The sequence below is a fragment of the Anser brachyrhynchus genome (genome assembly GCF_964034855.1).
Source record: "Anser brachyrhynchus genome assembly, chromosome: 6".
Classification (NCBI taxonomy): domain Eukaryota; kingdom Metazoa; phylum Chordata; class Aves; order Anseriformes; family Anatidae; genus Anser; species Anser brachyrhynchus.
This window is the reverse complement of record NC_137700.1, coordinates 9,838,887-9,859,879: the sequence shown is the minus strand read 5'-3', so window position 1 is coordinate 9,859,879 and position 20,993 is coordinate 9,838,887. Positions and strand designations below refer to the sequence as shown.

Here is a 20,993-nt window from a genome sequence, read left to right as displayed (position 1 = left end):
TTTCTGTGTAGAGCAATATGGGTCTGAATTAATGTTAATGACAGAGCCCAGAAGAAAAAAACAATACTCACAAGTTACAATCAGTGTGAAGCTGGTATGCATGCAACTCCCATTTTGGGATTTATGTACCCCCCTCACACTCCACTTAGAAACATACCCTTAAAATACATGTTGCCTCAAACTGATTTTGTAATTTTAAGTCTGTAATTATGTGAATGACATGGCATATTTTAAGAAGCCATTATGTTAATAATGGTGCATTTCATCTGGGCATGGCATGAAACAGTCAAAAATACTAGATGTGTTTAACAATGTGGCAGCTTTAGATAGTAATACCAAATAGTCTTGGTTTAGTTAATGTATTAATAGCATATAATACTATACCTTCCTGATTAATATATGATGTTACTATTTCAGTCACATGGGGAATGGTACAGTACATCTACCAAAAGGTTTAAAACAGAATTGTTACAGCTTTTGTCATTTGTTTAGTCCAAACTTTGCCATTTTTATTTCATTTACATTTAATTCAACAAATTTCTCTCTCTCTCTTTTTTTTTTTTTTTTTTTTTTTTTGACAAGGATGACAGTTACAAGGGTAGTTTTAAATCCTGGGGGAAAAAAAAGGGCGTGCAACTGAATCAAACAAGTTTCCTTGATGAAGGAAACTGTTCAATTGGTCACTGATACTGAGATTCACATCATCTTATTTTTCAGTATAGAACAGTCTCCTTTTAGTTATTCAGCCTTCCATGCTTATAGGGGAAGACAGGCAGTTCTTGAAAGCAGCTTCCATTCTAAGATAGATGAGATAAATCTTATTCTTAGTGCTGTCTAAAATTCAACACTGAAATTAAGAACAAATGAGAATAGTACAAAACGGAGGCTGATGACAAGGGAAAATCTTAAGGAGAACTCTTCTGGTCTATATATCTGCTGACTGACCTCATCTATATCTTCCATGTCTTAGCTTGCATATAGTGCTTCTAAAATGTTGTTGCCCTTGCCTGATTGTTTTCTGTACTGTACTTGCTGGGCATCTCTGCATGCCTTTTTCAGCTTAGTTTCAAGACCTTTACTGCAGCTCCTCCATGCTAAAATTATGCCTCTTTTTTTTTTTTTCTCAGAAAAGACTGACAGTTATACAAATCTAAGAATCTTCTACCATAGAAATGCTATGCCTAGATTAAGAGTTCAAAGTTATGTTCATTTTCAATTTGCGCAGTAATGGAAGCCTGCTCAGTTTCAAGTTGAAAATTGCAGAGCCATGCCATTTCACAAGTTGCCTGCCAATAAATGCAGATAGTGTAACTATGATTCAGACTCTAAAGCTGATTGGTTATTTTTTTTTCCCATATGCTTCTCATATAATAGAGTGCTAAATATTATAGAAAGCTACAGGACATATTTTTCATATACTACTAAAAACTTAGTATACTGAAAAATTATTAAAAATAACATTTTATAAATCCTAATAAAATGGAATTAGATCAGCCATCAAACTTTCTAAGGGTGTTTCAACACAAGGAACATAATTCTCTTCCAACTTGTATGACATCTGAAAGTAAGAGACAAATAAATATCACCCAGCAGCAGAAATTAGTAAAATATAATTAGTTGAAAGGAATTAGTTTTGTGTCAAAGTGTCAGTTCACAAACTGTCATACAGTTCAAACCTCTATCAGGTTCTCCTTCAGATATTCTTCAGTAATTGAAGTTAAGCAAAGCATAAAAGAGCTGCAACTAGTGTTATCATAGTATATAATCCAGTAAGTGAGTAAATCAATCAAAATTAACACAGTTACTGTTAGATACCTCTTCTCCACTGACGTTTGGAAAAGTCATCATGTCTTATCTTAAGTTTCCATTGAACTGTCTAAGTAAAAGACGTCCCCAAGCATTCTTTTACTGTTTTTCTAACTATATTTTTTTCCATTTTTTTTAAATTGTACTTCTTAAATATGCACTAATTCCTATTTGTGATTCACGTGCTTTTAGTTCATCTGGGAACCCAGTTTCAACTGTATAGCTTCTATCATTCATGATTCCTGAGAGTACAACTAGATGATTTCCATATTTTTGATGTATGACATTAGCATTACTCTTAGATGCAGTCTTGCATATAGTTACCAGGTGAATCTTCTTTAGCAAATGGACTAACCTTTGCTATATAACAGCTAAGTGTAAAGCAGAGTTTTCTAAATGTCATTTTACATTCCACAAGGGGCTTACAAACAAATTTTAGTCTTATCATAAGCTAATGGAAATGACTTTTCCTAAGTTCATGCTGATAAAGTAAAGGAAATTACTGTTAATCGCATTAAATCATATTTGATTTACACATGTTCAACTTCCATGGCTGTAATTGCCTTGTGTTCTAAATTTTCATGTATGAAGGAGCAAGCAATTCAAAAGGTTATATATGTAGATATATATATATATATATAGCAATGTCACGTCAAACCTGTCATGAAAAGGTTTGTTTTGAGGAATGTATTTCTGGAACTAGAATTGTTAAGGAAATTATGAGTGAAAGTTTTTTGAGATTGCTATTACTTGATTAGTGTCTGAGGTAGCCTAAACTAGAAATGTTATAAAGGTGTAAAATGTAATTAAGATCTTAGATTTTAACTACTAGCTATTCCTTGCTTGATTTCATGTGCTTTTTTCACAGACATGAAAATCAAATTGTTATATGATGAAAACATACATATTTGGAAAAATCGGGGATGTCATTTTAAATAACATTTTCCAATACATGGCACAGAATGAATATGGGTTATCCGTATATCTTCCCGTTAAACGTAATGGATTTCTGTCATTTTCTCCTTTTCCTGTGTTTTCCTATACCTGCAAAGCCATCCAGCCTTGGCAATATATAAACAGGAGACGTTAGCTGAAGCTTTCCCTCTTAAAACACAAATTTCCTTTGTCATGTATTTCTCATCTGGGAGGATATATATATGCACATTCTCATGAACTGCTTTAACAAATACATGCATCTCTAAGTGACTGATAGATGCATTCTTTTTGGTATGCTCTTAAGCCTGTTATCTTTTTTTTTTTTTGGTCCTTTTTTTTCCTTTTACTTAAGTCTTTTAATTCAAAACGTTTCCCTTGCTGTACATATTAAAGTGAGTGCTTATCAAAGCATAGCTTTAGCTAATGACACTCCGGGTCTCATAAGAGAGATTGCTGTTTTAATAAGTAGCATATTTAATAAATCCATATAGACTCAGTAGAAATTGTTCATGAATTTGCTCTGGTTAAATATCAGTGTGTCCCTATAAAACAGAAGCTTTATGAGCCTTTCCTGTAACTCATTGTCAATAGCAGTGATGGAGCAAATTATATTTTATTCCCAACAGACGATTTTGCTGCTGGGGTCATACTACATTAACTGTGATCACATGTATATTTTGTAGCTATAAATACACTGTATTTGTGAAAATAAGTATATGTGAATGAAGTATGACAAAAATAAAGTCTATGCACTGATTTCAGTGAACTGATTTCATGTGCCTCAGAAAACATTGAGATACAAAATCATGCTCTCAGTATGTTTGCAACTTAAATGAAGCCAGTTCCTTCTGATTTGAGATTACATTCACTGCTTCTTAAAAGAGCTGCTTATTATGTTGTCAAGTTTTAAGTTCTGTGAGGAAAAAAAAAAAAAAAAGCTGTGTCTATGTAAAGAAATGTGTTCATCTGTTTTCACTGAAAGGCTGTAATACTGCCACGATTAATGTCAAAGAATGAAATAGGGTCCAAAAAAAAAAAAACAAAGTGTTCTGACAGAGCAGTACTCATTGGTACCCAAGAAAAATAGCCAAACCTAACTGTATTTTATATATATATATAATTTTTTTTTTGCATATTTTAGAAAGAGCAGCTTAAAAGAAGCAAATGAGACTAGCATCTGTAGAAGATAGCTAAATTATCAGCAAAACAGCAGATTAAGGATAAGGAGGCAGGGAGGAGGAAAGCCTGAAGATGGAAGCACGTACTTTGAAAGGACATGATAGAATGTTTTGGCAGAAACACTTTGGAGAGTTACTGGCAGAATGACTCCCTGATGGTTCTTGAGAAGTGTTTTACCTAGGCTCAGAGACTTAAGATTCGCCATTCCCAATTTTATTTCTATTTTTTTTCTGTGAATGTATTAGTGTATTAGACTGTATGTGTCTTATCTGTCTTAATGATGGCCAGCTAAGCTGTCTCTGGAACAGCCAATAAGCATTCCGTTTACTCAAGTGACAAAAGTTTGTGCACGGAATGTAAATTTTCCAAACCTGTTTGTGACTTGAGTGACTGATTTCCTATGAAGAAATCATTTTTTATTTTAATTTTTTGTTTGATTGATTGTTCTGTTTTCTGTCAGCTTTATTACATTTTAAAACTGCATTAAATAAATGTTTTGGTTTGCAAGCCCAACCAGTAAGCCCAAAACACAGAGAAATGAAATACCAGATGTGAACTTTAGCTATGCAACCTTTAATTCATTGCCATTTATCTGTGTGCATTATACTGTAGAATGTATTTAAACCTTCATGTTTCATTTTTTTTTTGCAATACTGCTGAAATATGCTGTGGAGGTGAACCTGTATTCTGTGGTGATACATTCCATTTTCTCTAGTTTTCCTCTCCTTTCAAACTGTTGCAAAGTTTGAAACTGTGAATGAGGAAAATGAAAGATACCTGGGTAAACACTTACTTTGAAAACTAATTTCTTTTTCTGCTTCTGCCATACAAAATCTGTGTGAGAGTGAGCTAACAAATTAAATCAAAATTTTTACAGGTGATCTCTGATCAAGTGTTTGTTATTTTGGGAACCAGAGGCTAGGTTTTTGGAAATGCCAAGCATTTTTACTTGCAGCAAAAGTCCCTGGAAACTGCATAAGGAGATAAGCAATGCTAAATACTAACAAAAAAATAGGCTGTAGGCATCCCAAATTAATAGCTAGTTTATCTCATAGTGACTCGATTGAGTCATCAGTGACTCATCTGTAAAATGGAATAGCATTATATTTTCATTTTTGTTGTAAAATAAATTACATATCTTTGAATCTTTTGTACACTGTTCTGATGAACACTGCAGTACATAAGAAAGATAAACTACACGAATCCACGTCTAGAGTAATGGCAGCAAGATGCTCCTGAATGTAGTCTCAGATTGTAAGAAAAATGTAGCTTGTGAATATTAAATTAAAGATTTTATCATAATTTTATCATAAATAAAGATTTTATCATAATGACTGCATAATGGGGGCTAAATTATGGCTGTATGACCACCGTTTTAATTCTTAAGTGTTTTATTTTGCAGCCTGAGTATTCTTTTTATACAGCCTTTATACAGCCTTTTGTGCATGTGTAATCACACATAAGCATGTGAATATATAAAGCTTTTAGGTATACTATTTGTCACAAATATTTATTACTAATATATAGAAATTAAATACTATTTTGAATATGAGATCTTCTGAGATCCATTTTTTCTCCTACCAATAACATCAAAGATTTGTGACCTTTTAATTTAAGTAATGTATGTCTATCCAGATATGTGCTTTATCTATTTTTCTATGTGTATCTTTATACCGGCATTTGAATTGCTAGTAGTCTTTATGCACTTTGGATTGCATGTGTGCCATTACTACACTGTGACTTACAAAGACTGAGTTTTTAAAAAAAAAAAAAAAAAAGTGGGAACTTTTGAAAAGTTTATTTAATTTTATCGAGTTAAAAAAATTAGTCATATTACACAGTAGTAATAGAAGAATATATTTATGTCTATCTCTAGCTCCATATGCATATTTAGCTTCGTGGTTTGCAATTTTCCTTAAGTAATATCTAGTGAAAATACAATAATTCATAAAGAAATATAGGGTACCTCAGTTCTTTATAGCAGTTTATAATTTCCTTCATCATATTTAGCTAAGGCTATTCTGTCAGTGTGGTTGGGTTATTTTTGTTCTTCCTTGGCTGCATAGCAGTGTTTTAATTTTTTTTAATTCATTTTATGTTTTTTCAGCTATCGTGACTGATTGTCTTGTACCATTCCCCTTGAGTGTATGTGTATTTATTATTTTAAGCAATAACATTGTATGTCCAGATAGGGGTCCCACTAACATTCTATTTCACTAGAAATTGGCACAAATTTGCATAAAAGGGTTTAGCTTCATAAATTACTTTTTGTGTTGTTATCGAGTGGTGGTTGCTGGTTCTTTTCACGATATTTTGAATTTTTCACCACTGTATGACAGAGCAAGAGAGCTAAAAAGCTCAGCTTCACACATCCTATTTCTGAGAGGCTTTGTTATTTTGTACAGTATGCATTTCATGCAAAAACATATGAATGGAGATGTAAACACTTGGATGATGTGATTTTGGGGAAAAGCATGTGAATGTCTCAAATTTATGTTTTTGTTAAAGCAATGGCACGTGGAAAATGTTATTTGATTGGAAATTTCAAGGAAGAATGGCTTAAAATTTCCTTGCAGCCTTTCCTAACTAGCAGGTCCCCTATAATAGAATAAAATAAAGATATTTTTGAATATTCAGTTAAAAGTAATTTAAATTTATTTTTGTTGTTGTTTTTGTTTCTGTTTCATTGAGCAGCATATTAATCAATCCTGGAAACCATGTCAAGATTCAGGAAGGTACCTTAGGATTCTTCATTGCAAGTGATGCCAAAGAAGTAAAAAGGTAATTCACACATTTTTGTCTTTAAATTCAAAGATATAGTTTTTTTTTTTTTTTTTTTCTTATAAACACCTCAACTACTTTTCATTGTAACATGTTGAAAGATTCTCAGGGAAAATTGAACTGACACACTAATGAAACAACTTTGTCTTGAGATGTGTGCATGCCATTTTTTTTACTGTAGTGCTAAGTATCAAGAAGTGAAATAATTTTACAACAAATGTGAAAAAATATAAGATTTTTTTTTCAGAGTCCTACTGGAAAGTGTAAAATATTTTGATCTGTTTTCTCTATAAATTAATTTGTCTCAGTGGAGTTACTCTCAGAGAGAACTGGGTTGAAAGTTTTGTCCAAGTTTTAGGTTTAGAGTAGTTCTTATTTATATAGAGACTATCAAATATTTGATGTGAGCAAGCTGTTGTATTTATTCAGTAACTGCATTAGCATAATAATATTTACGTTCTTGTCATTTTTCTTGGATGGAACTACATATTCTATGTTCACATAATCATAAATCAAACTATAAAAGTATAATGTATTCAACCATTGTAGAGAATTTCGCTGGTTCAGTGTATTTGGATGTTTTAGATTTGTGTTAGATGAAAAAGAGTTTTATGGTATTGTGTTTAGGACAAAACATATGAACTCTGGTCTGTTATGATTATAAGATGCTTTGAAGGAATAAAATAGCAATGTGAGAAAATAGTTTTTAAAATAAATAATTATTTAATGTCTATCCATAGGATTGAAAAAAGATAAAATATTAAATGATAATGTTTACTTAATCCTAAACTTTGTATAATTAACATGAAATTAATATTTAAGTAATGCATGTTTGTTATAAATATTTAAAGAAAGTCAAAACATCAAAATAGTGAAATCACTAAGAACTTGAATTATATTTTTGTTGGAAGAGTTAAGATGGTGTTTGTCTAGATGAAGCATACAAAAGAGCACAGCAATGCCTCTGTCCTCTCACTTTTCAAGCACCATCTTTGCACCCAGTACAGCCTCAGGTACGCTGCCTTTCAGCGTTCTTTTCTTCTCTTTCGCTTTTCTACGTTTAAATATCAGTCTACACACTCCTATATTGCGATACTAGGTGTTTGTGTTTGTTTGAATCATTTATAGAAATTATTATTATGAAATTATTTCAGACTTATTTCAGGTAAATTACCTGACATATCATTTTTATGGCCAGTTGACTGTTACTAATATGTTCAGAGAAAATTTGCACATCATTCATCAGGCATATTTTATCTAATAGCAAGCTGAATAGGAATTCCCATTTCTGCATGGCTTTTTGCAGAAGGCTTTGTTTAGAAACATGCCGTCTCCTTTCCCACATTCCTTAGCTGTTCTATGCAAAGCAAATCATTATCAGATGTGCTTCAACTAAAAAAAACAATTATGAAAATTGTTGATTTCAACCTTTGGAGCTGTGAATCAGAGTCAGGAAAATGTTCTAGATTTTTTTTTTCTTCAGGAAGAAAAAAAAAAGTTTTATTTTTTCTTAAGGTCAATAAGATGAAAATAAACAAGTTATATACCTGAAATTCAAATTATTATGGGTTGTATACTAATGGAGAAATTGCAGGTCCTTTAGGCTATTTTTTAAATAATTATCAGTCATATATTCTACGATGAAATGTGCAATTATTCATCTTGCTAGAATTATTTTTGCATTTTTAGAACAATAGTTTCTTATTAGAAACAATTATATCTAGGCAAACATGTTTGTGTAAAATCCTGAGTGTTTAAATATCATACGAAGTACATGAGCTATATATTTATCCTTCTTTATCTACTTACATTTTAGTACTAACATCAGAACTACTCTTAATTCAACCTAATTATATAGAGGAATGGTTTTATTACAGCAGTTACTTCAGGCAGATTTGCACATTGCACAGCTCTTTGCACATTGAATTGGAGGAACTCCTTAGGACATTTGTCCTTTAGTGGACTTCAGAAACGTGCTGTAGAAATTACCTCGGTCCAATCCAGGTCAGGAGATTGTATGAGGGAATATCTGTGACAGTTGATTCTTGTTTGGTACTGGGAACTACATCTGAAGTGGAAAATAAGAATAGCATAGAATTTGGAGACAGTTTTCTTTTCTTTCCTTATGTCTTTGCTCACACACTCATGGTGTGAAAAATATTTAATTCACATTTGCTTAGAGGTGGTAGTTGTCTATTTGGTGGAAGGTGAATATTTTAAAGGCCAGAATCTTACTGCAGCGAAGTATGCACATGCTCAGAAAAGGTTCTTTCATTTTACATTTTGAGTCTTGGAAAGACTAAGACAATTTCACAGCTAGGAAGAGTAAATTTTCTGGAAGTCTCAGAGAAATTAAGTCTGCTACATTTAAGACTTATGTTTTCTACCAGTAGTTTGCATGGTATCTTGATGTTAGAAATATTAATAGCATTTAATGAAGTCTTGTTGAAAATTTAAATTTGTATTTTTTGGTCAATATCTCATATACTAGACCTGCCATCTTTCTCCTGAACTACATCTTCCATAATTCAGAGATGTGAAATATCTTAGATAAATTTGTGACTATATGAATTAGGTAACTAGTTCATACTTCTGAACATTTCCATTAATATAGTATCTATTTAATCTGGAAAAGAATTAATAACTCTAGCGATAGTCCTACTCGCACTTACCAAGGTTGTGTTTATGCAGAGACTGTGTATATATTGTTTATTTTTCGTTTTATACTTTTATACTTTTGACCGTAGATTGACCGTAGATTCAATGACCTCTCTAGCGTTGTAGCAATCCAACCATCCTAAGTCAATGAGCAGTACAATCTGCAAAGTCCATGGGTGTCTGCAAAGTGATACTTTTGGTTCTTACAGCAAATTTGTATTAAGAAATATGCAATGAGAGAGGGTTGGGAAAGATAGGTATGTAGCTAACATATCCTGAATAAAGATAAGCACAGGGAAATTTCAGCAGGTTAAAAAGTATGTTTAATGTGTTGTTCCATCAAGAATCCTGGTAAGCTGTAACTGTCCAGCTACAGGCCAGCTGTGTGATCCTCGCTGAATGTGTCACAGCTGTCTTACACAACATGTTGATTTGACAGATATGCTTAAACTCTCCTGTGGGCAGTCTGATACATATTTATTGAACTGAAATTTTGTTTTAATCTTATATAAAACCAAATATTTACCCTTAATCTCCACCTTAGTTTTCTTTGTGCTTCAGCTAGTGGTGAGCCTTTTTGATACAGAAGTAGAAGTTAATAAGCAAAAAGGTTACGTGGAGACCTAGACTGTTCACCTTATTAATTGCATTTTTATTTTATTTATTTATTTTTTTTTTTATTTTGACTTTTTCGTTTGACTTGCTTGACTTTTCAAAACTGGTATGATTCTGCCCCAATATCAAAGAAAAAAATGTAGTCTTAATCAAGACTATGCCAGTTCTTTCATTTATTATTCCTTTAGAAATTAACTAATTTTGGGTGGATTTTCTTTCTTTTAATTTATTTTTTGTATTTCTTGCAAATGGTGCGTCTGTTGCTATTGTCACATTGATCACATTACAATCTCTCATTTTATCTAAAACTATGTCCTATTGGTGACTGGGCTGAAAAATTGGCCCAGGATACTAGATGGCCTTGACAAAAAAAAAAGACAACTGCACTGATATACTGTGTAATAATTATCATCCCTTCTCCCAATTACTTTAAAATAAAAGTATATTAAAAGAAACACTAATTTGGAGCCTTATGTTTGAATGTAATGGTCTTGCAGCAAATATTTCCTACTTTAAATGTCCAAAACTTCAGAGATTAAAGGAAATTAGTGCTGGCATGTTTCATTAATTTGGCACTGCAACAAGAGGAAATGTGGGACTAATTTCGTTTGTATGGATTAAGAAATGTGTCAGTTTTTCCATTCTGTCTCTCTAGGGCATTTTTTTACTGCAAGGCCTGTCATGATGACATCACAGATCCCAAAAGGATAAAAAAATGTGGCTGCAAACGGCGTAAGTAATATTTCTATCACTCCCTTCCTCTTCTTTCCATGAACAGTTCAGCCTTGAAGAATATCTGTACATGCATTTACATGTTTTACACAGTGGTACAGAAAAGATAAAAAATTATTTTACAACAAAATAATAAGTGCATTTGCATTTTGGAAATATTTTTATTAAATTTCACACCAGTCACACCTGTTTCCATATAGAAAAGTCCATTAGCATCCAAAATAGACAAGAGTTAAATTAAACCAAGATAGATCTAATTTGGAGGTTTCTAAATTAAGAATGAGTTAACAGTGAGGCTCTCATTCATACCATGCAGTAATCCAGTAATTTCAATAGTTTTCTGTAAAGAGCTTTTGTTTTCCTTGCTGAACACAATTCTGCAAAAGATGAATCTAGGGATTAATATTGCATATTGTAACTATTGAAATAAACTATTATTGAAATAAATTATAATTTCTGTTGAAGTAAGGGATTGTCTGAAAGAAATAAAATACTAGTGCCTTAAATATCTGCTCTCAATAGATTCCGTAGCTCTAATGCTAACATTTGTTTTAGTAAGGTTCTTAAGTCTGCTGTTTAAATTATTTGGAAAATTGTGTGTGAAGAAATAATTCAGCTTGGAAATTTAAATCAGACTTTGCATCTGTATATTTATAAATATGTAGACATTAGTATTTTATCTATATATACTTTTAAAAGATGTTTTGCAGAAACTGTCACAACCTCATTTGGGACACAGTTGTATATGACCCATGCGTATTTGTACTATTGAAATCTAAAGGATTTAGGGATCCTTTTCTCAACTGATGTGTGAATATTTATGTGCATTCCATGATTTTCTGTTATGAAGAAGATCATATAGTACAAAAGCACTGATTAGGTAAAACGAAAAATCTCAGAAGAGTTTGATCCCAACTATTCTACCTGTACTTTTAAGAGGAGGAAAACAAACAAACAAACAAACAAACATAAACTGTCTTATTTATTGATCCAGTCACCTCATTGTCATTGCACTCTCTTGGAGGAAAAAAAAATAAAAAAACACACTACAAACTAAACTGGACTTTATCTACCTTTAAGGGGCATTTGAAACTGATGAATTCTAAAAGATGGATTTTAAAAAGAAAAAAACATGTCAGTAGAGTTTTTAAATAAACTCTTCTCCCAGAAAGTAGGAGTGTGGAACAAAGTAATATAATTGAGAGAAAACAGCTGAGGCACTGACAGAAAATGGGATTTTTCTCCCAGTAGCCACAAGGAGAGTAAAACACATGGAAAGCATGCCTGATGTGAAAGGAATGTATGCATTGCCTAACATATTTGAAAAAAAAAATAAAAATTGCCTAATGTATTGTTCAAGAACAGTTTATCCATGTGAGAATGTGACCTTTGAACTGCTGCCAAAGCCAATGTGAGTTCTGAGCAAGTTCTGGTAAAGCAAGTTACAGATGCCTTAGGGTGCCTGTAACTCACAAAGCCGATCTTTTTTTCCAAATTACCCAATGCTTAAGAAGGAGAAATATGTTACCTGTTAAATTTTGTCCAATGCTGACCACACACACACACACACACACAAAAAAAAAGTATATTCTTCTCTACTCCTTCACATGGTGTATGGTTTTCACACATGCTAAATCAAAAAATAATAATAATAATAATAAAGAATCCGAACATTGTCATTTTAATGGGAGATCTATATATTGGAAGAAGCTGGAAAACACAGTACAAAGTACAAGAGTGTGAATATTCATATAACCTCAGTGCTAGGAAACAGGAAGGAAACAGAGTATCCTGTCCCCCAGCCAACACTACGGCCATATTGCCAACAGCAGGCCAAGGAGAGGAGAGAGTGACAACTTCTATGTGTGACACTAGGAAATGTCCCAAAAGGAAGGATATGTATCAGTGTCTCAGTCCAATAAGTGAAGGGATGTTGCCCAGATGTAGAAGCAAAATGATGGGGTGATGGGGTTAGGCTGAGGCTGAGGAAGGAGGCTGTCAGAGCTGCTGCAGTGAGCACTGAGCATGAAGGAGGGAGTCCTCTCAGTCAGGTGAGAAAGGAGAAAAAAAAAAAAAAAAAAGACAGCAAAATCTTAAATTTCCCTTTTGTTGTCATTTCCCCTTTATCCCTATCTGCCTCCTTGCCTCCCACTCCCCCCCAGGCATACAGTTGAAGGCACCATGATATATGGCAACTTTCAGTACAGCTGAGAACAGCTTCCACTTAGCAGCATGTTCACAACTATTAGGAATAATATCATTGTTTTGCTTTCAAAGTACTGTCAATCAGAAAAAAAAAATTCAACAGTAATTAGTGATTTTTGGTGATCTTAAGATCCCTTTCACGGGATTGGATTTTTTTTTTTTAAGGTAAGTCTTTAGTGCAGTCTATTATTCAAGTAAGATGCCTTAGTTTTAGCTTTCAAATCACTAATCACTTTTGAAAATCTTAACTTTGTTATCCATCTGTAAGCTACACAAACTGTTGGTCTTAAAAGTGCAGTCTAACCAAAACAAAGCATAAATTATGAAAACTCTTTCCCTACTGAATTAAGAAACTGTCAACTGCTCTGTCAACAGCTAATCTGTCAATGTGAGTTTCAAAAGACATTGTGAATAATCACACATGCATATATATAGTCCTATATGATAAATATATATAAATTAGTGAACAACATAGCAATTAGAGACAGCTGAATGTGGAAAATGTGTAAGGTGAAAGGTTTTGTGTAAAAATATTGGCACATTCAGGTGAATTATATGTGAAAGAATATTTCTTTACATGGAAATCCGAATTATTGTGGCTTTAATTATTGCAGCTTCCTGTGACACTCGAAAATCACATTCTTTAATAATGCATCTGAGGTTGCACATCAATTTAGATGCTATCTGAATGTTAGCTTGTGGTATTGTTGGGGTCTAAACGTGAGTCTGACCTACATAGCCAGTTGTCCAAACCTGTTAAGCCTAATATTAATAATTCAGGGCAGATCAGTACGTTTCCACAAGGCCAGGGATAATTAAAGTAACCTTGCTTTCCTTTTGCAGTTTCTGCCATCCCTCCTTCTCCTTACCCATCCCTATCCCTGAATAACATATGAATGCTGATGTCACATTGTCCAGAGCAATGCTTGTGTGGAAATTTTATTCACAGATTGTTAATATATTTTCGGAATGCTTTCAATCTCTTTCCAATTCCATTTAACTGTAGTTTTTTCACAACGGGCCAAATACATGTATATATTTAGATAAAATGAAGCCATGTTGGGATGAAAACTCTTAAGTGGATGACCTACGCCTCCTGTTTGTTTCATTCTGTGCAACAGCTGTGGTCTAATTCTGCATATATTTTTTCCAGTGACAGTGCTTGCTGTGAACCATGGGGGTTGAACCCCAGAGGGGACATATCATGTGTACATTGATGTGTTTGAAGGAATTTCTTGTAATCTATGACAATTGACAAACTTTTGATTTATTTTTCCTCTTGCTGCCTTGGAACACGGCCCCTACTATATTTTAACTGCACACTGATAGTGATCTATTGTGAGTAAAAATGGGTTCCCTGTAGCCCAGAGTGCGGTCCAACCTGTCTTTCTCTAGCAGAGAGTATTTTTGTTCAGTATTTCGGTTCTTTTCTTTATTTATGTTGCATGTAGCAGTGACGTCATACCCACAAGTTTCTCATCGTTTACACCCACGGAGATTAGGGTGACGTTGAAGAAAATACAGCAGTTTTCCCCTTTTCCACTTTTTTGTCCCTTTTTTCACAACCTTATCTTTTATCCCTATTTGAAAGTGAGATCTTGGCAGTGGCACTTCCTTGAAATGATTCTAGAGATCTCTCATGAATTTTCAGGGCTATTGGTTAGGCTGGGGTAATAGCACTATAGCACTGTTTGCCCAGTTAAGCTGAATTAATTGTCAGATACGTTAGAATTTTTTTTTTGTACTTTGTCTTTTCAATTGCATAGTTGACACAAGGGACAACACAACAGTCTTATACTGTCCTTATCTAACTCCCTTCTCCCCACTGACAAAAATAAGGGAGGTAGGAGGAAAGCCAGACAGTGAATTAATATGTTTAACTTTAATATATAAACCCACAACTATCCTCAACAGCAAACAAGGTACAGTGATTATTTTCCCCAGCTATAACAGTTTTGCTTGTTGTGAAAATAATTACATGAGTAGAGAGCCACGCTGTTTTTTCAGGACCTAAACTGTAAAGTTTTATATTATTATTATTATATATAGAATATGAAATTTATAGACCACTTCATGTCAAACTAAGTCATACCACTTCAAAATATACAGAATCTATGGAGGCTCTTGTCAGTCACTTTTAGTGTGCACAGTCATAATGATTTAAATACATAAAACATGGAAAGAATTAGTTCCCTAGGAATACAAACACTGCAAAAAATATATTGGTTAGAGGCAGTGTTGGCTTGATCTTTCAAACAGCAAGAGGGATCAAATATTTCATAGCTGCAATGAAGCATTACTGTTCCAGGTTGAGGGTGCTAGTGATACTATACAACCACAGCTATTATAAATAAGTGAGTCTATGAGACTTTTTCACTATTTCACCGTATATTATGAATTTGTTTTCTGATAACACTTCAGATTTTAATCCGGGTTGTGATATTTTTTCCCTCTCAGCTGTACACACTGTAGGGTCTTGAAAAGAATACGGGAAAAGTTGACACTCCTGGAGTTGCATGATACAGCGTTGGCCATCTTGTAATTATGATGGCCTTCATTATGATAATCATTAATCACTTTTTTTTTTTAATCATGAATTGTGGTGCCATTTCTACAGTAAAGGATTGAGATCCCATTGTAATAGAAATTATTCATACATAGAACAGAAATTTCTCCAAGTATCTATTGCTAGCCAAGAGAATGACACAGCAGAAAAACAGGGAACTCAGAAAAGCAGATTGTCAGGACAGCATAATAAGAATCAATAAACCAAAAAGAAACAAATTGCTATGGATAAAATAATGCATCCAATTGACCTAGAGGCAAAACAATGGAAGGTAATTTGGGTTTATTTATTACAATGTATTTATTGTAAATTTATTTCTATATTAAAGCCTTTCTGGACCAGATAAACTCAGATAAACTAGTTTAAATAATAATAAATAATCAATCAAAAAAGCTCTTCATGCTAGAAGAGTATTTAAAAAAAAAAAAAAAGTTCATGCATGTTTGGCTTATTTTTTTTTCTCCCAAATCCCCAATACCTTCGGTTTGCCTAGAAATGCAGCTAGCTTCGAGAGTACATTGGCTGAGAGTCTTTAAGGCAATGAAGCAAAGTTCATGAAGATAATTGAATATTAAAATGAATTGGTCTATAAATACAGCATTATTTCTTTTAGCTACTAAAATAGGGCAGAATGTCCACTGTTTCTACAGTTTTGACAAAGAACAGCACCATATGAATTACAGCAAAGAACTAACCAATTGCCTTTAATTAGAAAAATTGTAAGATTAGTGAACAAGCTGAGTAGGTGGTCTTGAAGTTATTCTGTAAAACTTAAATAGTGGAGAGAGAGCTTTGCCTGTTGTGGTAAGAGAAAAATTGTCACAAACAGATTAAGATGTATTGCTGTATTTTTCAGAAAACAAATTTTGCTGGGCAAAGTCCATTCAATAATTTAGTCTCATGTTAACCAACATCCCTAAAAGCGATTAAATCAGTCTGGTCTTCCTTTAACGCTGCTGTTATTTTGCTCTTAGTGTGGGTTATGAGAACTTGATGAATTGGAATGACACTATATGCATTTCAATTCTTAAGTGTAGTGGGACCCTTTTTTAACCATTTGCTGGTCAAGCAAGCTACAGTTCATTCTTAACCAGCTGTTGTCTCATGGAGATCCACTAGGTGTCCTCGTAGATCTACTTTTTGTTACCGTTAAGGTTACAAGGAAAACTGCTGTAGTGATGGGTGGAATACTAGGATTGGGTAGCCTGTAAAGTTAAAAACAAAACAAAACGGAGGAGAGAAAAAATAATTAAAAAAAAAAAAAGCGCAAAGATGAAGGGATACTTTGTTCTGCCTTTTTTTTTTTTTTTTTAAAGGAGCTGTTCCATGACATCTTAGATAGAGAATATTCTGCAGCTTCCTTTGCTTATTTTTGCAGCTGGAAATATTTCCCATTACTATTTGTGAACACTAAGTAACACTTCAGATCCAGATAATCTAGAAATTTTGACTGGACTTTTTTGAGTTTTTGACATGAGAAAGCAAGGTATTGCTAGAAGTGTAGACATCTAAGGCACATTCCTTCCTCATTAGAATGGAAGGCTATTGCCTTTTCAGAAAAACTGCAACAAAAAGTTTTCAAAGTATTTATTTGTTTTTATAAATAACTCAACAATTTTACTTTCCTTTTGCTCTTACCAAATCAGAAAATGTCTCTGGTTATATATGCCTTGTTCTGTCAGTAAATTATTATATTAGTCTGATTTCTGTTTCCATGATTACTTCCCCTGACACTTTTACAAATGCTAGGGGATTGTTATCATACTAAATAGACGGATCTCTTCTTCCTTTTTATCCATTTATTATTCAATTGGAAATAGGTAATTAACATCCTTTATGTCCCAACTTAATTTTTTACTAACAAATAACAGTTCTATTGAACATCCATAACATTTCTATGGATAAAAATGAGATTATTCTTATGCAGGTACTACAGGTGTCAAATGAACTTACCCACCCATAGGCTGTTTTTAAGGTCCCCCTGTCTCTCTGATGATTCCCATTTTTTGTTAATGTTTATGGAAGTTTAATAGGAAATGGTATGTTTGTGGCTTGTACCATTTGAAATCATTTCTGTCTTGTCTTTGATCTTGTCACTAGCCATCCCTAATAATAACCCATGTTTTGTTTTATTTAAAAGAAAATAAATATTGTATTTGGTATGAATGTAACAATGACTGTTTAAAAGGAATGAAGAGTAACGGCATGCTTTTTTTTTTTTTTTTTTCAAAATGTATTGCTCTGATATGCAGTTGCTTATATATTGATCAAAAGCCTTTTAGCAAGTCATATCTGCTACTTACATTTTCAGGTTCAAGCCTGTTTCCTGCATGTTAATGATGTGAAATATTAAAATGATGCATGATCTCCAGAACAACTGATAATACTAGTTAAAAACAGTCCCTGAAAGGGCATTACTTTTGAGAAGCACCATGGATTCCTTCCCCAATTGAACAGAAGTGCTTAAATTCCCAACTTCATTGGTTTAAGTCTGATGAAAATGGTACAAAAAGTTTTCCTTCCCGACCGTGTTTGTCCTTAAGAATAATTTCTTTTAATTTTAATAAATATGTCCTATCCTATTATTGACTGTTGACAAGTAATGGCTACAATAACAAGTAATGGCTACAAGTAAATGAAAACCAGGGACTGTTACTAACCAATAACATAGCAGTTGAGAATTTCTGTGCAGTGTTTTGCTTACAGCATTTGATTAGAAAAAGTCTTTCAAAACAGCTGTAATTAAAACAAAATGGGCCTTCTTCTTCCCTCACCTACTGTTAGCGTGTCTCACAAATGCTCTTTATTTTTCTTTCATTTCCTTGAAGTGAAAATAATAAAATAGGCATAATGGAAACACTTCCACATTTTTGGTAACTTTTTTTCTCTGCCCAACTTTTCAATTTTAAAGAATATGTTGGGAGAAGTTAGAGAGAGGGAAACTATGAGAAAACAAATGCTGTTTTGAATTTTCTGTGTAGTTTGAATGTGTATGCATCAAAAGCTTCAGTGGAAACCTTCTAACTAAAAGCCAAGCTATGAGGAATGATGTACCATGCAATGAACAAGCCTGATGCTGCATGATGACTTTCTGAACAGCTCTAAGATAACTCTACTAGGATGCTGAAAGAACATGGCAGTAGTGATGTGAGCAAACTTTAGAGGAATGGAGTCGCTGCTGAAGAGATCACTCATCCATCTCCCTCAATGCCTGTTTTCCACAATCATAATGTTACCCTTGCTTGACAAATATACTGTATGGCAAGTCATCAAGGCCTTAGAACAGGACTTGACCCATTTGAGCAATTTCAATCCCTCTTCCCTGTTGACTGTAGCATTAAAAAACTGGAAAAAGAAAAGAGAGAAATCATTAATAATTTAATGTTACTGCTATAATACAAAAATAAATAAATAAATAAAAGTAAGGAAAAAAAGACATCCTAAACTGAAGGTACAGGCTAGAGAAACATTACCTTTTTCTTGCATTTGCTTGTAAGGTTTTGTTTTTGCCTGTTGGTGTTCTGTTTTGTTTTTAGTATAATTGAGTCAGTTCAATCTAAACCATTACCAAAAGTGTTGGTTCAGTGCAACATGTGAAACAATTTAAGTGGCCTTTGCAGTTCTTGAGAATTAAACTTACTTGTGATTGAGGTAACATACAAAATTGCATAACAGTAATTACATGTACATTTATAAAATAGGATGCTGTTATAAAATAGGATTCTAGAAATACTTAACAATAAGACTGTCCTTCCCATGACTAAAGAACATAAACTTTCTATTCCAACCTGGCACTTCTTTTGGAATCAATGCCTAATTCTACATCCAGTTATTTGGTTCTTGATCTACCTTTCAATCCAGTTGCATTGTCCAGACTCAGTACTCCTCAGAGTAAAAAGCGTGCCAGTGATTGGTTCAGCATGTTTCAGTGGACCAATGCTCTGTGTGCTTTTGGTGATGCCTTATTTGTGAACTGATTTTAATGTCAAGCATATTTGCCATTATTAGTTGTGTCTGTTATATTGGCAAATTTTGGTATTCTGTCAAGAGTTAATTTGAATTCCTGAAGATATAATGTAAATGAAGTCAATTTTTCAGAAAATTTTATGCACATCTTGTAAGTCTCCAGTAATATGTAATTTATTGCAATAAAGGAGTTCCCTGGCACAGTTTAATACAAAGCAATTATTAGCATATGTTTGAGGATAAATTTATATATATGTGTGTATGTGTATACATGTATATGTGTGAGTGTGTGTATGTAAGAATATGTGTATGTGTGTTTTCGTCTGTGTATACATGCATACATATATATATATACACACATATATATAAAAGTTTTTAACTTTTAGAGGAAGCAGAATAGATCAAAAACTTCTAGTGGATCAGCAGCTTTATATTTTCTTGTTGTTTTAGCCCTGCAGTATTAATTGTGCCAAGGGAAAAATATATTCTTGGGATTTTCTGCTTTTACCATGTTCTTTTTTGATCCAAACACTTGACTGTAATCAGTAATACTTCCTATATCTGCGGTCACCCTTTAAGACTGAAGAGAAATAAAGAACAATTTATCTTTTGCCCTACTTTTAATGTACAGCCAAAGTGTTATCAATAATCTCATGCTTTTTTTTTTCCTGGGTCAAGACTGTTAACATAAACTAAGGCCTGTATTAAATCCCTTAAATTACCTTCCAGCTGCCTTGTTATATATATAACCTTGCCATTAACCTGCTGCTCTTCCTCTCCTCCCATCCAACACATGGTTATAGCCAAGATGTCCATCTACAAGAGAATGAAACTGGCATGTTGTTTTGATTGCGGACGCTCTGAGCGTGACTGCTCTTGCATGTCAGGCAGTGTACATAGTAACATGGACACCCTTGAGAGAGCCTTCCCACTTTCTTCTGTCTCTGTTAATGATTGCTCCACCAGTTTACGTGCCTGTAAGTTTTAACACCAACACATGCTGTTCCATGTCTGTGGTGTCTGTGGTATCATCCCCGTCTTGTGTCGTACATTGTAGTTCTGTGAGTTTTACTGGGCTGATGCTTTTTTAAAAATTCAAAACCAAATTTTAATACAGCTCTGTATTTATATTTCTGTTTCTATTTATTTTTAATACAAAAAATGGAATTCATTATTTTGCTTCGTGTGCTCTTTATGAAGCATGCTCTTGCAATAGCATGCAGGACCTTAGTAGTGCAGTTTAGTGACATATTTTTATTTAATTCATACAATATAAATTGTCATTAATTAACCAGTATATGCTTTACTGGAGGAACAGATCTGTGTCTAAATCTGTGACTGGTGCTAAGTTTGCAGCTGTAATAGGCTTAGCAATAGAGCAATATATAATAGGTAGTGAGTAAATATAAAGGATACAACTTAGTTGCTGAACTGCTTCTAGCATTTTGTTTTAGACTGCCATTCTGAAGCTGGCATTCTATTTTAGACTGCTACCATTGTCTTTAGTTTTGTTTGTAGTCTTTTATGATTAATATGGGAGACCTTCCAT

At 33.3% G+C, this 20,993-nt stretch overlaps 1 protein-coding gene across 18 annotated transcripts in view; it reads left to right on the top strand.

Moving 5' to 3' along the window:
• KCNMA1 (potassium calcium-activated channel subfamily M alpha 1) overlaps window positions 1-20,993 on the top strand; it is a 470,622-nt gene that overhangs the window by 360,365 nt on the left and 89,264 nt on the right. For 9 of the 18 annotated variants that reach the window (XM_080598325.1, XM_080598315.1, XM_080598330.1 and 6 more), the window contains 3 exons: window positions 6,616-6,702; window positions 10,631-10,707; window positions 20,248-20,421. In XM_080598325.1, the coding sequence (XP_080454451.1) occupies window positions 6,616-6,702; window positions 10,631-10,707; window positions 20,248-20,421 (338 nt within the window). The remainder of the gene's footprint in view (window positions 1-6,615; window positions 6,703-10,630; window positions 10,708-20,247; window positions 20,422-20,993) is intronic. The other 9 variants (XM_080598324.1, XM_080598316.1, XM_080598321.1 and 6 more) reach the window with 1 other exon arrangement.